Below are 25,238 nucleotides of genomic sequence, written 5' to 3'. Positions count from 1 at the left end.
AGTAAGAGAGGAGCAGAGCAGAGAGGAGTGGAGAGCAACAGAGAGTAGGGAAGATAGTAATGGAGAGGAGCAGAGTGAAGTGGGAAGAAGCAGAAAAAAGTGGACAGCAACAGAGAGTAGGGAAGATAGCAGGGAAGATAGTAGGGAAGATAGTAATGGAGAGGAGTAGAGGAGAGATTTAGCAGAATGTAGAGGTAAGTAACGGAGCACTGTCTGGTACTTTGACACGGACATATGGTGGTTGTAGTTTTAATCTGATCAGCTCCATGAGAGTCATACTTTGTCATGAGTCAACACTGAAGATAGCTTCCAAACCCAACTAATGGTGGCTCCAGCAATGACACACTGACTTACATCTCTCACAAGTTTAAAGTGGGTATGAAATGAGAGTCATTTCAAAGTAATATCATATCAAACAAAAAATCATCATAAGCAAAATTGGTGAAAAACATTTCAGAAATCTTTTCATAATTTCTAAAATATCTAATTCTACTAACAATAAACCCAGACTCTTTCTGACAAGGCACACTTTTCAGCTTACAAGGAACATTTGCCAGTTTTACCGCACAATCATTAACACATCAACTGAACTTGGCATGACGGTCGGAAGGTTGGAGTTGAACACAACTTCACATTCCCACTGGTGAAAAGGTTACAAGTGAGTAGGTCACCAAGGGGCACTGTCACAGTCAAAACAGATAGTGACTGCAGACATCATTAGTCTGAACCATAGTGATGAAAAACAACATCCCAAAAATCCTTGAGAGTAAAAAACCCCAAACTTTCAAATGTTCGTCTATACTAGATTAAAATAGCTGTCTTACTGGGATGTGTTGGAGGGTATGTTTTTACCAAGAAAGGCAATAAGATTAGTTGAAATCTACTTGGTCGAGCTTTGGTCGATTGTGTCAATAGTTGTAACACTAATAGTAGCCAGTAGCTCCAAGGCTGGGAGCGAGCTGAAGTTTAGTCACTATTTCTGTCAAACTGTGTCTGACACATTGAAGCATTCCAGGCTACCAGTCCATTCTTAATGATGCTAAATGTTACAAAACCATTGGCTTCATCCAGTGACATGCTACCCTTGGGACTGAAGCTATTATCCAAGTCATCAAGCGAACAAATACAGACTAGGGGAACAGACATGGGGGAAATTGAGAGAGACAGGACGACTGGAAGGGAAGTGTGGATGTGTGATAGGGAGCCAACTGGAGCAGGGAAAGGTACAATGCAATCCCCGGCACATACAGACCACATACATTCCTCAAGGGTTTCAGGTTAGCCTAATGGTGTTAGCTGGTCATGCCAATGATTCGGGTTTGATTCCCAGTGTGGGTACTATGGGTGAAACTCATTTCTGATATTGCTGAAATACTGCTCAAAGCCGCGTAAAATTATACTCACTTATATTCATGAAAGTGTCTCATCGATTTGACAGTTTACTGTCACTTACTGCTTTATTTGGGGTTACAGAAATAAATCTAATTAATAAATGCATGAATTCATAATAATAAAAATTAATAAATTTATTAGTAGCTGTAACCATATTTGTCAGGTTCATGTAAACTAACAAATATACAACATCATAATGTTAAAATCAAGGACATGAAAATTGATTTAATATGAAAGCCAACAATTCCTGTAACATACAAAACTCATTGAGGACAATATTAACAAATCTTAAACGTACAATTATGCATATTTTAAAACTTTAAAACATTCTCACATCAAACAATGCCCATCTATCAAACTTGACTTATCTTCTGTTACAATTAAAATAGACATATTAATATAATGGTTCAACTCAATCTTATATATTGAGAGTTTCAATACTTGTCTCAGAATTGCTTCTCTGAAAAGTACTTTAAAAATGAAGAAGGTGACGACAATAGTAGAAAATGGGCTCAATCCACATCTTTCAGTCATTGCAAACTCATGCACTCAAAGCAACAGGAGTTATGGCCCTTTACTGCCCAACAGTTCTAAGTTCTCTCAACTTTCACAAAGATCTATGAATATCGCTGAGAATGCCATTGATTATCGTGGAGCAGGGGAGACAACTCTTTAAAGCTTAGACCCAACTGAAAATTTTACTGATTCATCCATCTCGTTGGACAAAGAAAACACAGATAAAGCCTTCACAATTGTGAGGAAACATTCACAATTGTGAGGAAACATTCACAATTGTGAGGAAACATTCACAAGTCAGTGTTAACAATGTGCCAACTGGGAGTAAGGTGGGTTTGTAACAAAGCTGTGATTTTATATGTACATAGAGCAACTGAGACATTTCTAAGCTCTGATGAATATATTTGTGTTACACGTCGATTGTTACAGTTACATAGCTACTGTGGTTATCACTGGACAACTAGACAAAGCAAAGCTACTGCAATGGCTTGGATGTGACAGATACCAGCAACAAGAGTGAAAAGGTCGACAAGGGTTCATCTTGTATCTTGTAGAAACAATCACTTTTAAGACTTGAACGAAAGTTGAATCGATCCTGAAATTATTCAATTTCAGAAATCTAGGTGTCTTTGAAAACTTGGCCTTGACTTTTCTAGCAATTCCACTTATCTTCCATATTGGCAGATCCAGGAATTTTCAACCCTTGACACTGGCCCACTAGTCTGTAGCTCTAAAAAATCCAGTACATCACCACAGTCATGGCCCTATTTTCAGGAATTCAGAATTTCTTATTCGTTGTTGATGTTTTACATTATTGTAACCCTTTGATTAGTTTCTACATTCAAATTTCAGGCTAGTGAATTATTTTGTGGGCTAGGAACTAGCTTTCAGGCAAAACTAGCTCTAGTGGTAAGCAAAATTTGAAACTATGGTAACAATGACGCGACCCACCCAAAATAGATGTAGTGCTGATTGATCCAGAACTCAAACCCTAGGCTAACATGTGGTCTTTAAAATTAACATGTTTTACAGGAAAATTATGAAAAAAAGCTCAATGACCTTTTCCACTTTCAGCCTGAAACTGTCTAGACTACATGGGCTGTTAGGTAGAGATGTTTCAGTGTCTGTATGACAGATCACTCTCAGGTATAGATGTTTCAGTGTCTGTATGACGGATTACTCTCAGGTAGAGATGTTTCAGTGTCTGTATGATGGATTACTCTCAGGTAGAGATGTTTCAGTGTCTGTATGACAGATCACTCTCAGGTATAGATGTTTCAGTGTCTGTATGACGGATTACTCTCAGGTTTAGATGTTTCAGTGTTATCACCAATACCAAAGATTTTTCTCCAGGTTTTTCTGATTAGCAACATACTCTCATATCTAAATTTAACTTTCCACATACAAATTATTCTGTTAATTTACACAAGAAATTTTTATCAGTATATCTCATTACGTCACGATAAACGTAAAATTTATTCATGGACAGGCTATCAGAATATATACCCTAGAGATGAATACGAAACTATGTGTATAGCTGTACGCTGTTGTGCATAAATTTGTGCATGAATTTGTTCATGAATATGCATCAAATTTAATAGTTAGTTTACTTTATTCAAGCCTGATATACTAAGACACCAAAATTCTGAAAATATGTTTTTTACAATCAATAATTATCTTAAATCCTTCTTTCCATTGATTTTCTTTTATTTTCAATCATTGGAACACCAATGAGTGTTGTTAAAAATCGATTGCTGTGACAATATACCAAGCAATGTGGACTGCTTGGTTCTTTTAGACAAAACAACTTAAAGATGACAAGAGTCAACTTGCTGTAGAACTGCAACCTTCATGGCCGATCTCTGATAAGCAACACTGCTCACAGTGTCTGACAGCATCAAACCATGCTAATCACATGGGGCATGATGCCAGAAAAAGTTAAAATTGCGATGTGAATAGGAGCTGCCTTCCTACCACTAATCTTGCTATCGCACGCCGCAGGTGATACTAGCTGTACCACTAATGTCAAGTATGTCTCGTTCAGGTGTTGGTATCCTTACCACTAATTCCCTACACACATCCCTCAGTGGACTCCAGACACTCTGTAATCAGTTGTCTTACAAACACTTTCGCTGGTCGATACCAACAGCTTACTCTTTCTACCTGACAGAACTGACTTGTGTTGTGTGTGTACAGCTGGGCGGCAGGTTACTCGTTAAACAATAAATGTTTCATGTAGAACAGCACTTACAGTGGAAACTTGGTGTGAGGAATCTTTAAATTGCATGCTGCGGGTGATACTAGCAGTACCACTAATCTCATGTGTGTCTTGTTCACGTGTTGGTATCCTTACCACTAATTCTATATACACATCCCTCAGTAGTCTCTAGACTCTAATTAGTTGTCTCACAAACACTAGCATGACAGCACAGAGTCAAACTGATCAAGGAGTTCACATAAATCACTGTATTTGTTTTCAAGCACATATTGTAAATATGTAAATATGAGAATGGTCATCGGAAGAGAAAATCAACAAGAAGACAGTCATCAATATCCCCCACATTACCTCCAATTTCAGGCGAAGTCAAACTTGTTACCGTGGAAACGCCAAAAATATTTTATTCAGAATTCCAAAACTATCAAAGGGCACCAGTACACCACTAGACCAATCTATGTGTGAAGTTTGGTGAAGAAATATTGAATGGTTTTACGGTTCTTCTCCGGAAAAGATAAATGTGCACGGACAGGTGGATGGGGTGCATTATAATACCCCCTGCAAAATGCATTGTGGGGGATAAAAAGAATGTATTCCAGGTGGATTTGAAATTAATTTCTCCCAGTCTAAGACATTTTCTAAATGGAAAACAGATTCTTATCATCTATTGGGGAACCGATCCCAGGTCTTTGGCATGACAACGTTTTAACAACTAGGCTATCACAGTGCCCTTGGAAAATACAAGAAGTCAGAGATATGTCAAAGATGTTCAGGAACATATTCCTGAAAAGAAAGCATAAGTACACTTATACAGGATCCTATTGTTTTTAAACACACCAGACAGCATGTCTTCCTTTTCGTAGTGTCTTCTGTTAAAGTCTGTCCCAGACACTCGCTGAGTCGTATGTTTGTATGAAGTGCCTGATCAGCATTTCTTGGATATGGATGACAAAGCAGACACAATTTACGGCTAACAATTTCTGTATTATACCATAAAAGCATTTTCCTGACTTTGTTAATGTAGTTGATGGTTTTGATTCTCATGTCTCCCAGAAGACAGTGATGCTATTACAGAATAATAAGAAAATTGTTATCCATGAACTGAGTCTTTGATATGTGTGAATGTCAATCATTCTGAAACTCATCTTGATTGGATAAATTTATCTGTCAATCAAACAATGGCAGTCTGTGATTGGCTATTTACTCACCATTAGGTGTGGTTGGTGCAGCAGCTGTTTCAATTCATTACATTCTGATGCATAGGTGTCGGATGTGTCCTGCAGCAAGTGAAGCACCTGTAACAGAAAAACTCTTAGCTTGAAGCACTCATAAAATATTTCATTGTTTGCACACTGTTCTCAGTGTCTAAAATGCACTTGCCCAATAAGAAAATATTGGTTTAACCAGAAGCAAGCATAAAATACTTCAAAGAGTACACAAATACTGTATTCGGCGTATCACATGCCCTTACCTAATAAGCACAAAGGCATTTTAGCCAGAAGCACTCATAAAATAATTTAGTGAGTAAACTAACGCTGAATTTGATGTATTATATGCCCTGCCCCAAATATAACAGCTTGGTTTAGCCAGAAGCTAAAATATTTCATACATTCAACAAATACTGTATTTAACTGTAGTTGTCGTGCTGTTGACATGGATACACACACAGATTACTGGAGTACATGTCTGCCAGCCTCTCCATCAACGCATAACCGCTGCCTGACCGCTCGCTGTGTTATGTTCAGCACAACTGTTTCTCGCTCTCACATCAAGACTTCGGTGAGTTGACATTATATTTGTCACCCATTACTTTAGATTTGACTCAGTTGTATTGTACATGAAACCTCTCTTGTGAATCTGTATATGTTTGCCTTTGTTTGCTCAATATAAAGTATTATTGAAAATATCAAACTTGTCAGTGTTATATGTTGCTGGTTCTGAGGGGATTTCTCACACCTTTTGTCACGGCAAATTTTAACCGTAACACCATCCTCAGCAAGTCTGCAAGCAAATAGGACCTCATTTTGGCAAATAAAATATACTTCACAAATATACCGCTAAAGGGACAAATCAACACTCAAGAATTTGTGGAAGCATTCATAAAATCTCTCTAAGACGTCAGCACCAAGAATGGCTGTGTCTGGTTCGATGCCACTGTAGTCATGCAGAATTCAGTTTAGTGTCTTCTCCCATATACACTGATACACTCCCATATAAACTGATATACTCCAATACAAAGTTACTCAAACTGGCACTACAGCTGAAAAAAGTATCAGTTAGGGTTGTTCAGTAGTGAACCCTCTGAACTATTCCAGCATTATCAGGGTTGCCTGTAACCAGATGGTCTGGTGATTGATAACATGAGCATCAAAATACTTCATTGGAGTACGATGGACCAACTTGCAACCAAGTCAGATCATCTCTTGACCGACAATTATACCCTAATCCCATCCAGTTTCTCAAGTAAGATGTTTCTAACAACTCGCATTGTGGTGTCGCAGACACACTCTACCTCGGTTTGAAAGAATACAAGCTCTTTCAATAAATTACAATTATGACAAGACATTGTTCCCAACACACAGATCAAAGATTAGAGCAGGTAAATGCTTGTTGCCTACGGGTACTGTATTGAATTCTGGACAAAAAGTGTCACATCATCTGCTAGGGGACTGAAGATAGAGCAAGTGAGTTGGTTTAACAGGACTTTGAACGAAGCCCACTTATACCTTGTGTGAGTGAGGGGTCAGCTTGTTGGGGGGGAAAGACCATATTGATGCATAAAACAGAAGTTTAGCAGTTTGGTCAAACACATAAGGATGGGTACGGAGGAATCAAACCTGGAAACAAAGTTGGACTACATGAACAACTTTTTGTACATTGAAATTTATTATTGCTTATGCTTGAGTGATGGATTGACTAGACTCCCGATATTATTCATTAAACAAACTTAAGCACATAAAAGGTGACTTATTTGTCATTTGATATATACTATGGATCTGCCAATATTTATGTCTTCCACTATACGCAAACTCACATACTGCATCAAAATGAATGTTGACCCGTAAAACTAAGAGATAAGCACAAACACAGGTCAGTTAGCCTTTCACAGAAATTTCAAAATAGCATCCCCCTAACTGATACCAGTCCTGCACAGAATAATATCTAAGGGTTATTTTAGTCCAGTACTAAAACCCAGACCTTGCAAGAGATGTATTAAAACATTGCCCTCTGCAAGTGATTATCAACTGTTCTTACATTCCCTTACCACAAAATAAAAATGTCTAGACTCACCGTGATACACAAACCTCCTTGTTAAGATTTTATCACAGATTTTATCACAGAGTTACCACTTGAACGATGAAAGCAGAAATCCTTTAGTTTAAGCCAGGCCTGTACTATCTAATGTGAGTTGTTTATGTCTAGACTGTAATCAGTCCATGTAACTAACTCCTGTAGTAGACAGGTGGTTGGAAATGAGTCATTTATGCACAGTGATCGTTTTTAGTTGGACATTTCAATTGTTAGCTTACAACCAAGTCAGAACAACCATTATTCTCTTCAAGAACCTATAAGAAATTGGTGAAAAGTTGGTATTTTCATGCTGTCAGATTAAAATAAAAAGAGGTAGTTCCACAAGATTAATGAATCAGCAATATTTGGAATTCACTCTTTATGACAGATGTGGCTGGGTCAGGAATCAGAGAAGGTCAACCAAATATTTTACTCTTTCGGGGAGATTGTTGAAAATTAATACACACACTGGGAAAAGATCATGTATTCATGGACACTTTACGATCAAATACTTGAAGCTTTTGCATCCTTCTGTGAGAATCCTTAGCACATTACCTGTACTTGCAAAATAACATCTAAAGATGTTTTAAGCACAATGGGTGGGTCATTATATTCATTACATTAGGGTTCCTAACAACTCTGACCTTTATCCAGCTGTCATAAATGACTAATCTGTGACGCTATTGAAACAACCATGTACACTCTGTCTCCCAAACCTTGTCTCCCAATGAGAACCTTGTCATCACCCAATGATGACTTTGTCTCCCAATGAGAACCTTGTCATCACCCAATGATGACTTTGTCTCCCAATGTGAACCTTGTTGTCTCCAAATGTGAACCTTGTTGTCTCCCAATGAGAATCTTGACTCCCAATGAGGACCTTGTGGTCTCCCAATAAGGACCTTTTCGTCTCCCAATGAGGATTTCTAGTTAGAATGTGTTCCCAGCATACCAAACCTAAGTCCTTGAGGAGATTTCTGCCCTGTCCCCATTCTATAATATTTAGGAAACACAGCATTTGAAACAACATAGTTACTTAAACTGGACCCTGAGTTTAACATTTCAAACTGGCATGTTCACATGTTGTGTTCTGTCCTCTGCTGTTCCAAGTGAGTGAAGAGTCATAAAATCCCCTAGTCTAAACAACATGTGCACGCCACATGTATTCATTTAAAAACAAAGTACTTAAACAAAGAATATCCCTCTGTGAGATCAAACAACTGCTCCCCAGAGATATGTGGCTCAAATGTAATGGCATCACATTGCATTACAAACAAGTGCGACATCATTAGTTACATTAACATCACAATCAAATGACATCACTAATGTTTCTGTCACTGAGGCTGGTGAGCTGTGTTTTACACACTCAAGAGTGAGTGAATGAGGGAGTGAGTTTAACTTTATGTCCCACTCAGCAGGATTCCAGTTATATGGTGGCAGTCTGTAAATAATCAAGTCTGGACCAGACAATCCAGGGATCAACAGCATGAGCATCAATCTTAGCAAGTGAGAACCAATCCAATGACATGTGTCAACCAAGTCAGCAAACGTTATGACAAGCACAATCACCTTTTCTGGCAAACATGGTTTGCTGAAGGCCTACTCTACCCTGGACCTTCAAAGGTCTATAGACTCAAGACACTAGATATAACTGTTTACAAACTGAAACATGAATTTGGGTGTGATAAATACAATGTAACCCTGAACACTTTTGTTATTAAACATGTCAAAATTTGGAAAGTTTTCATCTTCTACTGAAGAGTTCTGTACCAAAATATCAAAGATAATCTGGTAAGACGTGACTCAAAATTCTACTAGAAAAGCAAGTCTGTTATGCAAAAATAGGCTCAGCTTCAAACAACCTTTCTTGGTTACTAAGTACTCTCACTCAAACTTGATCCAAAAGAAGCAAGCCAGCTGGAACAGTTCACTATGTTTTGCATTTGGTTGGTTCCAATGTTTCAGCTACATAGCGGCTGTTTGTAAGTAATCGACAATTCAGTGACAAACAGCACAAACATTGATCTATGCAATCAGAAGTTCAGTATGAAAGGACAATTAATCAGAAAACTCAGGTCAAGGACACCTTGTCAGGGAACTTGGGTCAAGGACAGTTAAGCAGAAAACTCAGGTCAAGGACAGTCAGGTATCTCAGGTTAAGGACAGTTAGGTAACTCAGGTCAAGGGTCAACATTAAGGACAGTAACTTAGGTTATGGTTCAAGGACAGCTAGTCAGGTATATCAGGTCAAGGACAGTTAGGCAGGTAAATCAGGTCAAGGAAAGTTAGCTAGGTAACTTGATTCAAGGACAGCTAGTCAGGTAACTTGGGTCAAGGACAGCTAGTCAGGTCACTTTGGTCAAGGAAAGTTAGTAAAGTAACCTGGGTCAATGAAAGTTAGTCAGGTAACTTGGGTCAAGGACAGTTAATCAGATAACTTGGGTCAAGGACACTTGAGCAGAAAACTCAGGTCAAGGACAGTTAGTCAGGTCACTTTGGTCAAGGACAATTAGTTACCTTGGGTCAAGGACAATTAGTCAGGTAACTTGAGTCAAGGACAGTTAAGTAACTTGGGTCAAGGACAGTTAATCAGGTAACATGGGTCAAGGACAGTTAAGCGGAAAACTCAGGTCAAGGACAGTTAGGTAACTTGGGGCAAGGATAGTTTTAGGTAACTTGGGTCGGGGACAGTTACTCCAGTAACTTGGGGTAAGGATAGTTTTAGGTAACTTGGGTCGGGGACAGTTACTCCAGTAACTTGGGGCAAGGATAGTTAGGTAACTTGGGGCAAGGATAGTTTTAGGTAACTTGGGTCGGGGACAGTTACTCCAGTAACTTGGGGTAAGGATAGTTTTAGGTAACTTGGGTCGGGGACAGTTACTCCAGTAACTTGGGGCAAGGATAGTTTTAGGTAACTTGGGTCGGGGACAGTTACTCCAGTAACTTGGGGCAAGGATAGTTTTAGGTAACTTGGGGCAAGGGACAGTTACTCCAGTAACTTGGGGCAAGGATAGTTTTAGGTAACTCAGGTCAAGGAGAGTCAGGAAATTCAGGTCAAGGACAAGTATCATAATAGTGAGGTACCTGGAATGCTTCATGCTGCATCGATACAAATTTATGAATATTGATGACATACATATAATCAATGCCACAGAAATGTTAACATTTATTTAGATTATAATACCGAAAAGAGATAATGACATCAATGAATTAAATTTTAAATATTTAAGTGCATAGGCTTATATCTTATTTAAGTTGATTAATCACATATTTACAAAGAATATTATTATGGATACACACAGAAAATATATTATTCTTATCAATTAATATATTAAGACATTATAATACTTTTGAGTATCTCACTACCTGAATATTTGATCAGTGACAACCTTTCCTTTCCATTTTGCGGACAGAACAAAGATCTGAGGATGCCAGTAAAAGTAGATCCTGTTACAACACAATTAGCAGATCCTTGCATGCTTAAGGACAGCAACTCAAGAAAGACAAACCTCTCACACAAAACTCGGACAACACTCATCTAGGATATCCTAGAGTGCAACTCCCTGGTTCAGTAAAACAAAAACACAAATATATTGAAAGTGGCAGTGATGGAGAGACAACTAATTAGATACAGCGTGATATATGGGAACCCTCAGATGGATTCATCCACTCTATGATGAATCCAGCAGCCAGTTCTCCCTGGAGGAAGCACTCCATTGTTCATGTCCGCAGAATATTCTCTATGTTCCAGATCTGCCATTTCCCATCAAACTAGAACACACATTTTCTACAAAATATCTAATAATGAAATACTATTTATAACAAAACATTAAAAAAGCTATTTCACTCAAGCGCCAGAACTACCTTCATTGTATCTCAGTGATATGGCTTTTTCATAAAAAAGACCTTTAAAGTCATGCAAACAAAATTTCAAATTATACATTTGCTTTTTGGGATGAATGAATGACACATCTTGTGATCCTAAAATGGTGACATTTTCACTTGTGACATCATCTCGAACATATGAACTTTGTAAGTCACTTTATGTGTAGAAAATCTTATCTGAAAAAAATATAGTACGAATTAAATCAGAAAAAAAGAGACTCTTTGAAGAAACCCTAAATCCCAGATTGGAGGAAGTGAATAAAGATGTGTTCGTTCATAGATGTTTGTGATTTGCGATTTTAACTGAAGAATTTAACTTTTGTTCTTTAACATTCTTCAAACATGAAAGATCATCAGTATTACTGCACCTAAAACTCTGAGAACTGAAATTTGTTTAGAACACAAGGTTCATTTGGGTTCAGATTTAAATGTGGAATATTTTATTACATGAGGAATGAAGCTTTTCATTGTTTAAAATTGCTAGACTGAGCAGCAATTCTGTGTAGAAGATTATGATTTAGGGGTTGATTTTGCCACCATTATCAGCACTGAACTTTGGCTATTGTTGAACATGTAGTGAAGATATCTTAAATTTAAGAAACTTTCTAACTGAATAGTGTTTTTCTGCCTTAATCTGTGCAACAATGAAATAACATGACAATCAGCAAGTTGGATTTAAAGCCACTCCATAAGTCACAGAATGTCAGCATGACATAACAGGAGAGCGTGAAGTAATGCAGGTCTCAGAGATTTACCATTTTACTGAAACTCACAACATCATGAGCACAAAATACAGACAGTATCAGGACAAAACAGGATTTAAACTCACAAGGTCACTACAGTGACCAGTGGACCTAACTCTGTATATCAAACTTGCCCCAACTGAGCCACCAAAATCCCAATCTCAGATCATTAAATGTAAGGTAGGTGAAGAGGACTTTTACCTCAATAATAATTTCAATCATAAACATTTTTCAGACTAATTGTGAACTACTTCTCACATTTTCTTTTCAGTAAGTTTTTATGACATGATGGAAATTTGTTAAAATCTCTATTTCATATAAAAACTTAACCGTCTCCTGCAAAATATATGAAAATAACATCCCAAATGTCCCATGGCGTTAAGAGTACAGAAGACTATGTTTATGTTCAAAGACATTTCCTTGTCCTTTCCACTGTTTGTAATTAAACACCCATTCCCCTCTCTCCTTGTCACTAAAGACCATCTGTGATGTAGAAATGCCTAGAGAGTTTGCAGATTCCAGTGTTTTATTTGCTTCAAGATCAAGCATGGAAATTCTGTCGCAGGGCAACACATCACTAAGATATTGCATATACTGCCGCCAAGTGGCTCGCCATCGTTATTGATTATCATAGAAATAATTAAGCAATGGAGGCTGAAACCAAAATAATGTGGTTTTGTGAGGTGTATCCAACTGTTTCTGCTGGCACTTTGTTTGGTGCTAGGCGGAGTTGGTAATGGCACCGATGTCCACTTGCCATGATATATCGCTGTGGTGGTGGAAGCAAATTGCAAACACATTATACATGGCTGATAACTTGGAAATGCTATCTTCCTGCTGACCTCTCAACATGCAATCAGAATTCTTGGCTGTTTGTGTGGACAGTGATGTATAAGCTGGTGTTTACTGCATGGGTGGAATGCAGGGTGTGGATATATTGGAACAAGAAAACGTATAAACATTTCAGAAACAACAAATCATTTACTTGTAGTTCCCTTTGGTGCAAGTGGGTGGGTGATTTTTTCTTGGGTGAGTGAGTGAGTTAATGAGTTCAATAACCTACATATAAAAATACAGATGAAAGTCCAGGCAAAACCAGTGGTTGATAGTATGAGCAATAATCAAATTCAAAAGGTTACAATGACATATACTCAGCCATATTACACTTTGAAAAGCCATATCCTCATCTTTGTTATGACAAAGACAGAAAAACATTATACAACGCAGGGATAAAGAGCACTATATCAAATAACAAAGAACTCACTGAAAAAGCACTTACTGTCTATTTCAAGACAAAATACAAATGTTATTGCATCAAAAGTAAGAAACCTGAATTATCATTTAGGTAACAGTCTCTTCATTCAGTTTCAAGACAGACACTCTAGAATCCAACTTGCACTAAGTGGCCAAACACATCACACATGCCACGTCTGCTGGAAATGCTATTTTCCTGCCAACCTATTCAGACACAATCTACATTACTAGAAGCGTAGACAGTAATGAATCATGCAGGACTAACAATCCTCTTTGTTTGTTAATATATATCATAAAACATAAAACCACTGCCAGATTCTCTTAACAGGGTGGATCTGGAACAGCATGAGGTGCCAAGTCTGTCTGTGATGTTGATCTGATCAGAAGTGCTGTAAAATGCGTACATGCTATGACAAAGAAGATCAACAGATCCCAAAGATAGATCCCCCTTTAACATTTTCTAGCTTTGGTCAAGACAGACAAATATCTTCATTTCACATAAGAGGGCTGATCCACAAGATTCCAGTAATAGTTCCTGGCAACGACAGGTCCCCAAGATCTTACAAGGAGTCAAGCCAGGCCAAGAGGTGCCCCTAAAATAGTTCTTGGCAACAGTCAGGGTGGATATATATCTACAGCATGCATGAAGCCAGGCAGATTTCCAAGACAGGTGCCCCTTTAACAGTTCCTAAAAGAAATCAAGGTGGCCCCAAAACTCCTTCATTACTGTATGTCCATACAACAGTTCCCTCATAATGAGGCCTTCATCTATGTCCAATGGCTAGAGATTATTTACTATGGGAGGTAGGGGCAGGTAGTTTACTCTATCAACTGATACCTCAGGTAATGCTAATGCATCTGTACATCCTAGCTACTGCTGCAGATGGTCGTGCTAAGCAGTGAAAGTTTTATTTACCATGTCCCTTACCTCCTTGGCTCGAGGTACTGCTTCAGATGGTCGACGTGTGGGACTGAGTGACTTCGTGTTGATCTTGTCATAAAGCTGGAAACAGACAAAAATTATGGTGAAAAGGAATGGTGCCAGGAATACATATAGTTATTCTCTGTTTAAACATGGTATACGACTCCATATGGCTTGAAGACATTGACAAGAACATTATGCTTTCAACGATTCCAATGGACACTCCATCCTGAAACTTGATAATGTTATTAAAACACTGAGAAGTCATTAGTCAAATATCATTTTCTGAAATAAAAATATTTCATGTCAAGAAGCAGTCTCCTCTAACTGGGTGACTTTGTAGTTAAAGCATTTGGTTAGGGTGCTGAAGGTCTGGGTTTGATTCCTCAAATGAGTATGATATTGGAATTTTACTTCGGGTATCCCTTTCAACTCACTACTCAGCTATCACCAAACTAAACTCATTCATCTTTCCAGTCACCTACACCTGTGGACTTCCTGCACCATCAGATGCTCCCAAATCTATCAACTTCTGCTGATGCAACACCTATAACCTACATGCTATCATTTCCTTACATAGTTCTGACATGAAATAAGTGCGGAGTGTTGCCAGAAACTTCATTCTTTTTATGACTGGAGGAATGGTAAAAGGATTGTCCGCTGCTCACGATCACACCTTGTGTTGGACACTCGCAAAATGGCTTTGCTGTAAAAGGACTGTCAAAACAGGGTGTTGCTAACATTTTTCCAGTAGTTCATAAGGTTATCACACCCCGAACATGTAAAGTAACATCCACTCTTCATGGATAGGAGCACCTATGACACCAAAGTCCTGGTTTGAATCCCAGCATGCTCTGGTAACACTCATCCTGACTTTTGTAGAAAAATATAAAGCACTGTAAAGCCATGCTCTCTCACATGCTCTCACAAACCTTCTCACTCACAGGGGGGAGATGAAGTGGCCTACTGGTGAACGTGTTCACCTGTCACACTGAAGTCCCGAGTTTGATTCCCCACTAGGTACAATTTATAGTGTCCCCCGCTGTGATATTGCAGAAACATTGCTCTAAGTGGCGTAAAACTAAACACGCTCAGGTGACATGTTACTAAACATCTTCCTGACAACTTCTACAACTGACTGACTACCTTTATCCATTTGCTTGGGTTTGAACCCTGAAGAATTCAGTGATTAAGCAGCACCCCTTAACAACTCAAACTAGAAATGTTCACTCAGCAACATTCTTAATATGAACCATAACTGAACCAAACTATTTGCAATGCATATGTTTATTTTCCTCCTCAAGCCTATCAAAAGTTGATGTACTTAATAGTCTCACAGTCCCTGAACTACATTTTGTCCCTTCTGCCAAGAACTGCCTGTGATGCTGAAGCTTGAAATGAAGAGAGCCTGTACAGTGGAAGCTGTCTAATTCGGACTCGACTCAGACCGACTTTTCTGTCCGAATTATGAGGAGTCCGAATTGGACTGGTGAGAGTCAAGAGTTAGCTCCCTTGACCAGGAGATACGCATGCACGGTACTTTTATGATTAAAGACACAACTACCATGGTGTAACGTGTTTTCGCGCTAGAAGTGACGTACCATGTTTTCGTGTTACTCACTATTTCGCGGTGTAACGCTGTTGTATGGAAACGCATGTGATTCAATCTTTTCCACAGAAATCGACAAATAAAACGCATCATTGGTTAATAACAAAATCGCATACCATCAAAATGACATTGAGTGAGTCATGTCAGCTTGCTGAACTGCTTTGTTAATTCCTTTTGTTGATTGGTTATCATCACACCTGATAATAAGTTTGAAGTCAGTAATTAGCTAACTACAAAGAACTTCCGCCTCTGGCAGTCCAGCTCTTCCGAGTTAATTAGCGATGTTTTCATAGTAAATTACCTGGAACGGTGGAGATTCAGTCCGAAATAAGAGTTACATGAAGTCCGAATTAGTTAGCCTATATGTAGTGATAACTTAGTTAACTTCTGCCAGGACCAACAATTCGATCTGAATTATATAGAAAACCGACTTACCAAGGGTCCGAGTAAGACAGCTTCCACTGTATTTCCTCATGTTCAGGTTCTGAATCCCCTATCTCAATGGGGTCTCTTCCAATTTAAAAAATTATTTGTGCTAATGAAAACAATACACATTCAGAGATGTAAGTCTACTAATGTCAGTGGGGTTCCTTTTCAATTTATGGAATTATTTGTTTTAATGAGAATTATATTAATTCAGAGACTAAACATTAGTCTTCTGATGTACCTAACAATGTAACTGGTGTGACAAGCAGGCATTTGATCCGCTGGGCTACTTCACAGCGACAGTGATGTCCACCAATTCATTCACTCAATCATTTCCACAAGGGGATGAAGAACAAACTAACTCACACCAACCCCTGGACGAGTCCTGTCTATCACAACAACTGGTCACTGATTCCATCTGACCAATCACTGACCTGGGTGACTTGTGACCTCGGGTCATGTGACATTGTAGATTAATCAGCACATACTGTTTGGGGATCAGTGATTGATGGTTGTGGATGGACAATTAATGTGTTTATGCCTTTTCCGAAACTGTGCCTTGAGAGGTTGTGAGAGTCTCCCTTACTGTTATGGACACAAATATAATAACAATTGTTTTGTAATGTGATAATTCTATAACACTGTCAATCAAAAGCAACACAGCAATTACATGCTTTTTAAATCAAGATGATTTATACTCACAATGTTTATTAAATTGATAATAGTTCTGAAGAAAAAAGATTAAACAAATTTGTCTTTTTTATAATCGAAGTTAAAATAACAATGACAAAAATTATTACAAATTGTAATTCCAAACCAAAAGTAATTATCACAATCATTCATGTGAGCTATGAAACCGATGACTGAAACCACTCGTTGCTTTACACGTCAGTAAACAACTGGGAATTTGATTTTTTTATCGAAACTTAGTGTGTAGGGTTTACAGCATTAAGTTAAATATTTCAATATTAAGATGTGATGTAAATGGTGTTGATAGTTGCAATCAACAATGTGTCTGCATGGGTGTCTGTATGTATGTATATGCATGCATATGTGTCTGTTTGCATTAGAAGTGACTCAAGCCAGCTCAGAAAGATAGGCGTAAAGTTTTTGGTTAGAATTGGTCGTCAGCAACCCATGCTTGCCATAGGAGATCACCGGGATCAGGTGGTCAGGCTCGCTGACAAGACTAAAACATGTCAGTGTATACCAACTGATAGATGCTCATGATGTTGATCACTAGACTGTCAGTTCTGACTCAGTTACAGACCACCATCACACAGCTGGAATACAGAGTGTGGCATTAAACAAAAAGCAAAACCAGAGCATACCGAGCAATCAAATCTTAATTGAAGTCAAACATGTCTCCAACACAGATCTGTTGGAAATGGCTTCGTCTTTCTAGTAAAATCTCAAGTCGTCATTATTGGCCCAAATCAATACAAGAACGTCCGGAGCTAAGATCTATCAAAACCCTTTACAACTGGATCTGCGAGTCTGTCCTGAATACGTAAACTTTCCATGTTGGCAACTGTGGTGTCTGGTGAGTTGGGAGGACTTCAGCGCCTATCACATTAACAGCCCACGTTTATTCATACCTCAAAACATCTCACATTAACATCACCCATCAAATATTAACATCATTCATCAACCACACATCATCAATCCGCTCACTTTTTCAAACATTCAACATCCATCATCCTAAAGTACTTCACTCAGCTTATTTTTAAATTGTCCATCACGGCAGTTCCATCAATTCAGGAAATTCTTTCAGTCAAAAAATCAAATTGTCAGTGGTATACAGCATGTCAGACAGATTGCTCAAAATGCACCCTCAATAAGGGCTCCGCCAAACACAAGTTCAGCCCAGTTTATGAATAATTTATCATTTAATCTTCACACTACTATTTCATTAATCACAAACAGAAACTAGCTGACGTCACGGCAATGACACAGAGAAGAGGTTCGGGATTCATACTGCATTATGTCCGATCTCCCTCTTCTGTTGTTGGCCGGTCAAGACAGCAGCCGGTCAAACAGGACTAAATATAACATGCTCACATTGAACTTTGATCCATTCCTGATTCCAACTATGTCTGAATGAGCTACATACTTGGGTTTAATCGAGACCTGGTCATGGGCTGATATTGTGCTGAAAATGTCACTAAATAGTTTGGATCAACCATTTCCTAACATTAATCTAACTATCCCCAACACATCCAAGTGTTTTAACTAGGACAGGTGGCTGGGTACTCAGAGAGAGTTTGGTACCCATAGGACCACCCAGATCTGTAGTTGAGGAAGCATGACAATAAATGCCATGTTGTACTATGACTTCAAAATTTTCCCATTTCTTCCTGAAATTTACATGTCTTCCTTCTGACTTTTACACGTCTGTTTATAGACAATTCTTCAATCAGCTTCAGTGTGTGCATGATGGGAGTGTCAGTTTATCAGTCTACATAAATACTATTCACCAGGGCTCCTGTAAAAATATTGCAACATCACACTTTTTGCACTGACCTCTTCAGCAGGAGCACAGGTAGTTTTGGGTAATACATCGGTCTGGAGCCTGAGGAGGGTTGGATACATGGCTGGGTATAAGCATTACTGAGGGCTGGATACAATTCTTGTTGAGTACCAGGGTAGGTTTGGATAATATAGGGTCAGGTATCTGGGTAGGGCTTTGGTAATATGAGGTTGGGAACTCAGGTGGGTTTTTGGTAACATGGGATTGGGTTTGGGGTAATACGTCAGTTTGGAGCCCGAGAAGGGTTGGATACGAGGCTGGGTATAAGCATTACTGAGGGCTGGATACAATTCGAGTTGGGTACTCAGGCAGGGTTTTGGTAATATGAGGTTGTGAACTCAGGTGGAGTTTTGGTAATATAGGGTTGGAAACTCAGGTGGGGTTTTGGTAATATAGGGTTGGAAAATCAGGTGGGGTTTTGGTAATATGGGGTTTAGAACTCAGGTGGGTTTTTTGGTAATATGGGGTTGGGAACTCAGGTGAGGTTTTGGTAATATAGGGTTGGAAAATCAGATGGGGTTTCGGTAATATGGGGTTTAGAACTCAGGTGGGGTTTTGGTAATATGGGGTTGGGAACTCAGGTGAGGTTTTGGTAATATGAGGTTGGGAACTCAGTTGGGGGCTTGGTAATATGGGTTTGGGAACTCAGGTGGGGTTTTGGTAATATGGATCGGGAACTCAGTGGGGGTTTTGGTAATATGGGGATGGGTACCTGAGTAGTAAATATGGACTCATTCCAGCTGATCAAGTGTTCACAACATCCAGACCAAACTCGTATTCTACCATCTGGGGTGGAACATGAAGACCCTATGGAGGCAGGAATATAAATGGAATGTATGCGACCAGATCCGCTGATGGACATGACAATTTATACACGAGATGATCATATAGGGTAACACCCACATGTCAGAATCGCTTTTGATCGAAGTGATTGAGGCTGATGCTCAAACTGATTCCAGAAATTGCCCCCACTGTTAGTGAATTCATGCGAGGAAGGCAAGTCTGATTAGTAAATAGATGTACTTCAAATTCTTATCAGCGGCGGTGAATCAAGAGATTTATGCACAAGCTGCCTCCTCACGGAGTACGAGGGAGCTCTACAAACATTTGGCTACGATGCAAAACCTGCAAGCCTTCAATCACCATCCATTGGGTAATTTGCAAGATTATACACCAAACACTTGATATGAAAGGTTTTCATGGGGGCATCAACTAAAACAGCTCATTCCTAAGACAATAACGCTCTATCCTGATATGCAGCTTCTCCAGATGCACCACTAATTTCACATCGGACTTGCTATCTACAGAACCTGATGGTAAAAGTGCTATTAGGCGCATGGCAGTTAAAGCATGGGATTATATATCTTATTTAATCGATGCCATACATCACAGTTATAGGAGGGATGTTATACGCATTGATCATAATATTGATGTTGTCAATCAGTGCATTGATAGCATGATGCTCAAATAAAGTTTGACACCCACAACTGCAAAAGTTTTACACCATTTTAGCAATGTTCCAGGAATATCATGACTGACATCAGATGGGGTTCATGTATTCTAACCATAAGTAGAATCGAACTGGACTCTTCAGTGTGATGAGCAAACACTTTAACCACTAGGCCATAAGACTGTCCACTGTGTGTAACAATACCCCAAGGGCTAGGTGAGTTATCTACTGGGTGTTTCTTAACATCGTTTATACATTATATTTACAGCACAGGATGTATAAAATCATTTACAGCAAAGGTGTTATATCTGTATGATATATCTCACCTACATATAATCATTACACACTGTATGATATATATCTCAGGTACAGCAAGGACATTATATATTTCAGCAGATATGACTGTACATGTCTAAGTCAGCGAATATATGTTATACATGTAGGAAAAGGCGTTCATAAGAAACCCGATGAATACACTCTCTCAAAGTTAAACAGAACTAGACCTAAAAAGTGGTATTTAAATTACAAGACAATTTCTTTGTCTAATTTACTTAACACTTAGATAGATTTTTTCACAGTTACCAGTTTGGAGTCACATCTTGTCAGCTGCGTTCTTAAAAATTGCAACCACGAATGGTGTAGAAAACAATGGAAGACAAGCAAGATTTTATTGCTTATATGTGGACTTCCTATCGCTTGGTGACATTCTTAGTTCAGGGCTGATAAACAGGGTATATAAATGTATCGATTTAGAAGGTTTTTACATAGAACTACCTTTTCTTTATAGTGATATATATGGTAGTTAAAGAATGAATGATATATATCTTGGTTGTACCACGGTAACCAAACAACAGAAAATTCTTTTGTTCAAATGAAGGATTCCTACAAAAAATAAATAATCAGACGGCAGAATTGTAAGGTAAAACCTTTTGACTGATGTATGTCATGAAGGGCCAGACTTTTATTTGAAATGTAACACATTCATGGGGAAAAATTACAGTTAATGGATGTATTAAGGAAAATTCACTCATCTCTCTAACACTGCAGGAGTCATTAAGAAACAGCTTTATCATTCCCACATAATTCCATCAGAGAAAGCCTTTTGTCGTCAGAGACTGTTCCCATGCCCCTGCTATGTTCAAGGACATATCAATACTATCAGAGGTGAATTACTTCTGATGACTATTAAATCCAAGATGGCCAGCAATTTCAATGATGGTTGCTATGCAACAAGATATATCACCTGAACCCCACGAACATTTGCCTTAGAGTTCCACTTGTTTCTGTCACCCTCATCTAAAAGAAAGTTGAAGAAATTAGGCTGTGAATTAACACAATGAGGGATGAGTGCTAGGGCTGGAAGGGTCAGAATACGTGGGGTTTTTTAAACTACTTCCTCAACAAGAGGTCATCAACTAAAAGTGGACAAATTTGTTCAAATTAATGCAATTGTCTCAAATGGGTACTAAAGAATTTGCTCATGAATTTTTCATTACAAGTGAAGATGTCTCTTGTTTCAGCTACAAGGCAGTCTATTAGAAAGTCAATTTCCTCTCCAACAAGGTGGCATCGCAGACGAGCATTATCTGAAATCTTTAAGTCTGGAGTAAGTCCTGAATCATCAGACAATAAGCCTTGTGCTGACATCAGACTTGCAGCCATCACAAGTCTTACACACAATGCTGCATACGTCTTACCCACAATGCCTCACATCAGCTCACACATGATCTCATCATACTGGTCTTAGGGTATTTTACTGTTGAACCAGACAAACTTCAGGTAGTCAGGAACATGACCTTCTGACAGGGACTGACAACATGCCATCTACCAAGTCACCAAGCCTAAAGTATCCAAAACATTTAGTCATATTTATGAACAATATAGTCTGCTGTGGTCAAATTCTAACCAAGAGTTCCTACAGAAAGACCTGTACTGGATGATGTAATTCCATTCCATCCTCAAGGGAAAATGGGAAGCCCAGCACAGATTGCTTGAGATCATTCCTATCTATAATTCCAATAAGAAGATACTGATATTTAAAAGACCCTGCCAAATCAGCTGGGCCAACAACAGGGTGGTGTGCTACAATTTTGTAACACAATCTGACATTCTGAAATCCCCTCCCATTACACTAAAAAACAGTAAACATCATCAAGATGCAACTGTTATCTGAAGGTCAGGATGAAGACATTCATTTGCCCAAAAGTTTACCTAAACACTACACATTAGTCTTGAATGTCCTTGAACAATACTATTTTCCTTCAACTCGACCCTACTCTAATGCTATAGCCATCAGAAATGGGCTTCACACGTTGTGCCCATGGGAATTGAACTTGGGTCTTTGGTGTGATAAGCCAATGCTTCACTCGCGAGGCTACCCCACTGGCCAGCCCTAAATGAAACAAGTCTAGATTCTCCCAATCAGTTCATCATTGCACCAAGGTTCCTCTTTGAATTAACTGAATCTGTTTTAAGTTTACCTTGATGTTAGAATCTGTTTGGCTATTCATTAGCCAGTCTATCATGACACATATTCACAATAACAAGAAGCCCAAGACCAGCGAGTCATTTGGCTATCGTCATGTACCATTTGACATTTTGGAAATCTCATTCATAAAGATTCTGCCAGTCCGTGGCATCAGTCAACAAGCAGAAGTGATTTTCTTGTCATTCCAGATCATCCCACTCCAAGACACATGGTATTTTGTTGCAAGTCACAATCATATTACAGCTATTCTCCATGCCTGTCTCCTTCACAACAATATCACTAGGATGGCAAGATATTTGCTGGATCCAAAAAAACTGCCATATGTGATAAATACTGATTTGAATACTTTGTGTGTAATCATACAAAATATATTTCTCATCAAGGTTTAATTTCAGAGTTTGAAGTTATTCAGAATCTTTACAAATGAGATTTTCAAAATGTTGAACGGAGCATGAGGACGACTAGACTAGGGTTTCAGTGATCAGTTCTCAGGGCTCTGTTCCTCAAAGTGATTGTAGAACTAAGACTCTCATATGTCTATGTTAAAGTATAAGAGCTACAATCATCTTAGCCCTACAATCGTTTTGTGGAACAGGTACCGAGGTAATAATACACTAAAAGTTATCCATGAGTGAGTGACTGAGTTGGGTTTACGCCACTCTTAGCAATATTCCAGCAATATCATGGCAGGGGACATGAGAAATGGACTTCATACGATGCACTAATGTCCAAAATCGAACCTGAACCTTTGGCATGATGAGCAGACACAACAACCTGTAGGCTACCCCACAGCCAAAGCCATCCATGAAAATGCAGTGTAGGGTAGCTGAGATATGATACGTCAAGAAGAACCTTCAAAGAAATCAGACACCAGGAAAGACTACATTCTGTGATTGCAATAACTTTGACAATGAATTAACCATCAGATCAGTGGGTTACAATGACTTTTGATAGAATGATGCACCATTCTATTCTGTTTGAGGCTGAACCACAAAGGTTCTTGAAATAGATGGTGACTGTAAGTCCAAGTCCCCCAAACAATCTGCATGTCAGTAAGGAAGGCAAACAAAAAGACAGGTGCATGATCATCTGATTCTAGTGAGTCTAACATTTTAGCATGAGCACTTTATTCATCTGGTCCTGTCTTGCAGGTGCCTCAAAGCAAATGAATACAAATATGATACCGACATGGCTGCCCACTCCTGCAATCCCTTCTCGTGACAACAGGACAGACTCAGTAACCAAGTAACATGCAAACATAAATGTAACTTCAGCCATTAAGTTTTCATAGTGCAATGTTGATGTTTGGGAGAGATCAGAAATCAATCAAGCATCCGACACCAGCTCCCTGTCTGCAGCCCAAAGTCTATCTTGTCCCCTAATCAAATCTCCGTCCACAACCATGTCTCTATACGGCGTCAGCATCAACAATAAAGTCCACGTCTCAATGGTTGTGATCAACGTACATCCCTAGTAAAGTCAGCGTCTCAATAACCGCAATCAAACCTTCATCCACAACTATGTCTGTGTCTGGCTGATAGCGACCTGACCACTCTGGTAGATGTTCGCCACTCTATGTTCACGAGCAGGACATTCACAACTTGATGGATAGCCATGCTGCCCCGAACACCTACAACCTAGAGTCAATAATGGCTTCCTTCCACAAACACAGTCGAGGCCCAAGCTCCCCTCAAAACATGGAGTGTGACAAGTGATTGAATTATTGATGCGTCATCATTTTCTCCTGTCCAATAGGAGTTCAATAATGATGAGTTATATATCATTGGTCTGCATTAATATCATGCAAACCAATGAATACTAAGATGAACATCATGAAAAAATTAACATTTCCATTCATTTTGATCTCAAATATATCTGGGCTGAAGATAACAGGGATGAAAACATTTTCACAATCATTAACACCTGTGCTAAAACAGGATCTATTGTAAATTCTGGTATGTCATGCAATATTGATGATACCTGATTGGAAAAATGTGACGGACTGGTGTTGTACATCACAGAGACATGTATGCAAGTACAGCAGGGTGTCATATCATCCCACAGATGACATCATGACAATCCTGATGGGGTTAACCTCTTAGCTCAGGTGGATAAAGCTTCTGACCTCGAATCAGGTTTGTGGTTTGAATCCCAGCATGGGAATTTTATGGCAGCTACATTGGTGCAAAATGTGGGGATGAGCACGTTCATATGAAGATTGAGCAAAATAAGTCTCAGTATGCTTCTATGCAGCTCGGGACGTGTCTTTTGCAGATAGGAGAGTATGTAGCAGGGTGTGAGAGTCATACCATTGATGACATCCTTACCTTGTCAGCTTGCTGATGGGGTTAACCTTTTCGTCATGTGGACAAGGTGTCTGACTTAAGATCAGAAAGTTCATGGTTTGAATTCCAGCATGGGATTCAAAAGTTTTATGGTCTCTATGCCAGGGCAAGTCAACTTAACAAACAGAGGAACATGATGTACAAGCTCAAAAATGGTAATTGCATGGAACAT

At 38.9% G+C, this 25,238-nt stretch overlaps 2 protein-coding genes across 11 annotated transcripts in view; one reads left to right on the top strand and one right to left on the bottom strand.

Moving 5' to 3' along the window:
• Positions 1-25,238, bottom strand: part of LOC137281888 (peripheral plasma membrane protein CASK-like) — a 462,595-nt gene that overhangs the window by 78,738 nt on the left and 358,619 nt on the right. For 6 of the 10 annotated variants that reach the window (XM_067813583.1, XM_067813580.1, XM_067813585.1 and 3 more), the window contains 2 exons: positions 14,213-14,299; positions 5,332-5,418 (listed from right to left, as the gene is read on the bottom strand). In XM_067813583.1, coding sequence (XP_067669684.1) covers positions 5,332-5,418; positions 14,213-14,299 — 174 coding nt within the window. The remainder of the gene's footprint in view (positions 1-5,331; positions 5,419-14,212; positions 14,300-25,238) is intronic. The other 4 variants (XM_067813582.1, XM_067813586.1, XM_067813584.1 and 1 more) reach the window with 1 other exon arrangement.
• Positions 1-25,238, top strand: part of LOC137282102 (uro-adherence factor A-like) — a 390,886-nt gene that overhangs the window by 224,254 nt on the left and 141,394 nt on the right. The gene's annotated exons all lie outside the window — the stretch shown is intronic.

Source organism: Haliotis asinina, chromosome 4 (genome assembly GCF_037392515.1).
Source record: "Haliotis asinina isolate JCU_RB_2024 chromosome 4, JCU_Hal_asi_v2, whole genome shotgun sequence".
Classification (NCBI taxonomy): Eukaryota; Metazoa; Mollusca; class Gastropoda; order Lepetellida; family Haliotidae; genus Haliotis; species Haliotis asinina.
This window is presented reverse-complemented; position numbering and strand designations above follow the sequence as displayed.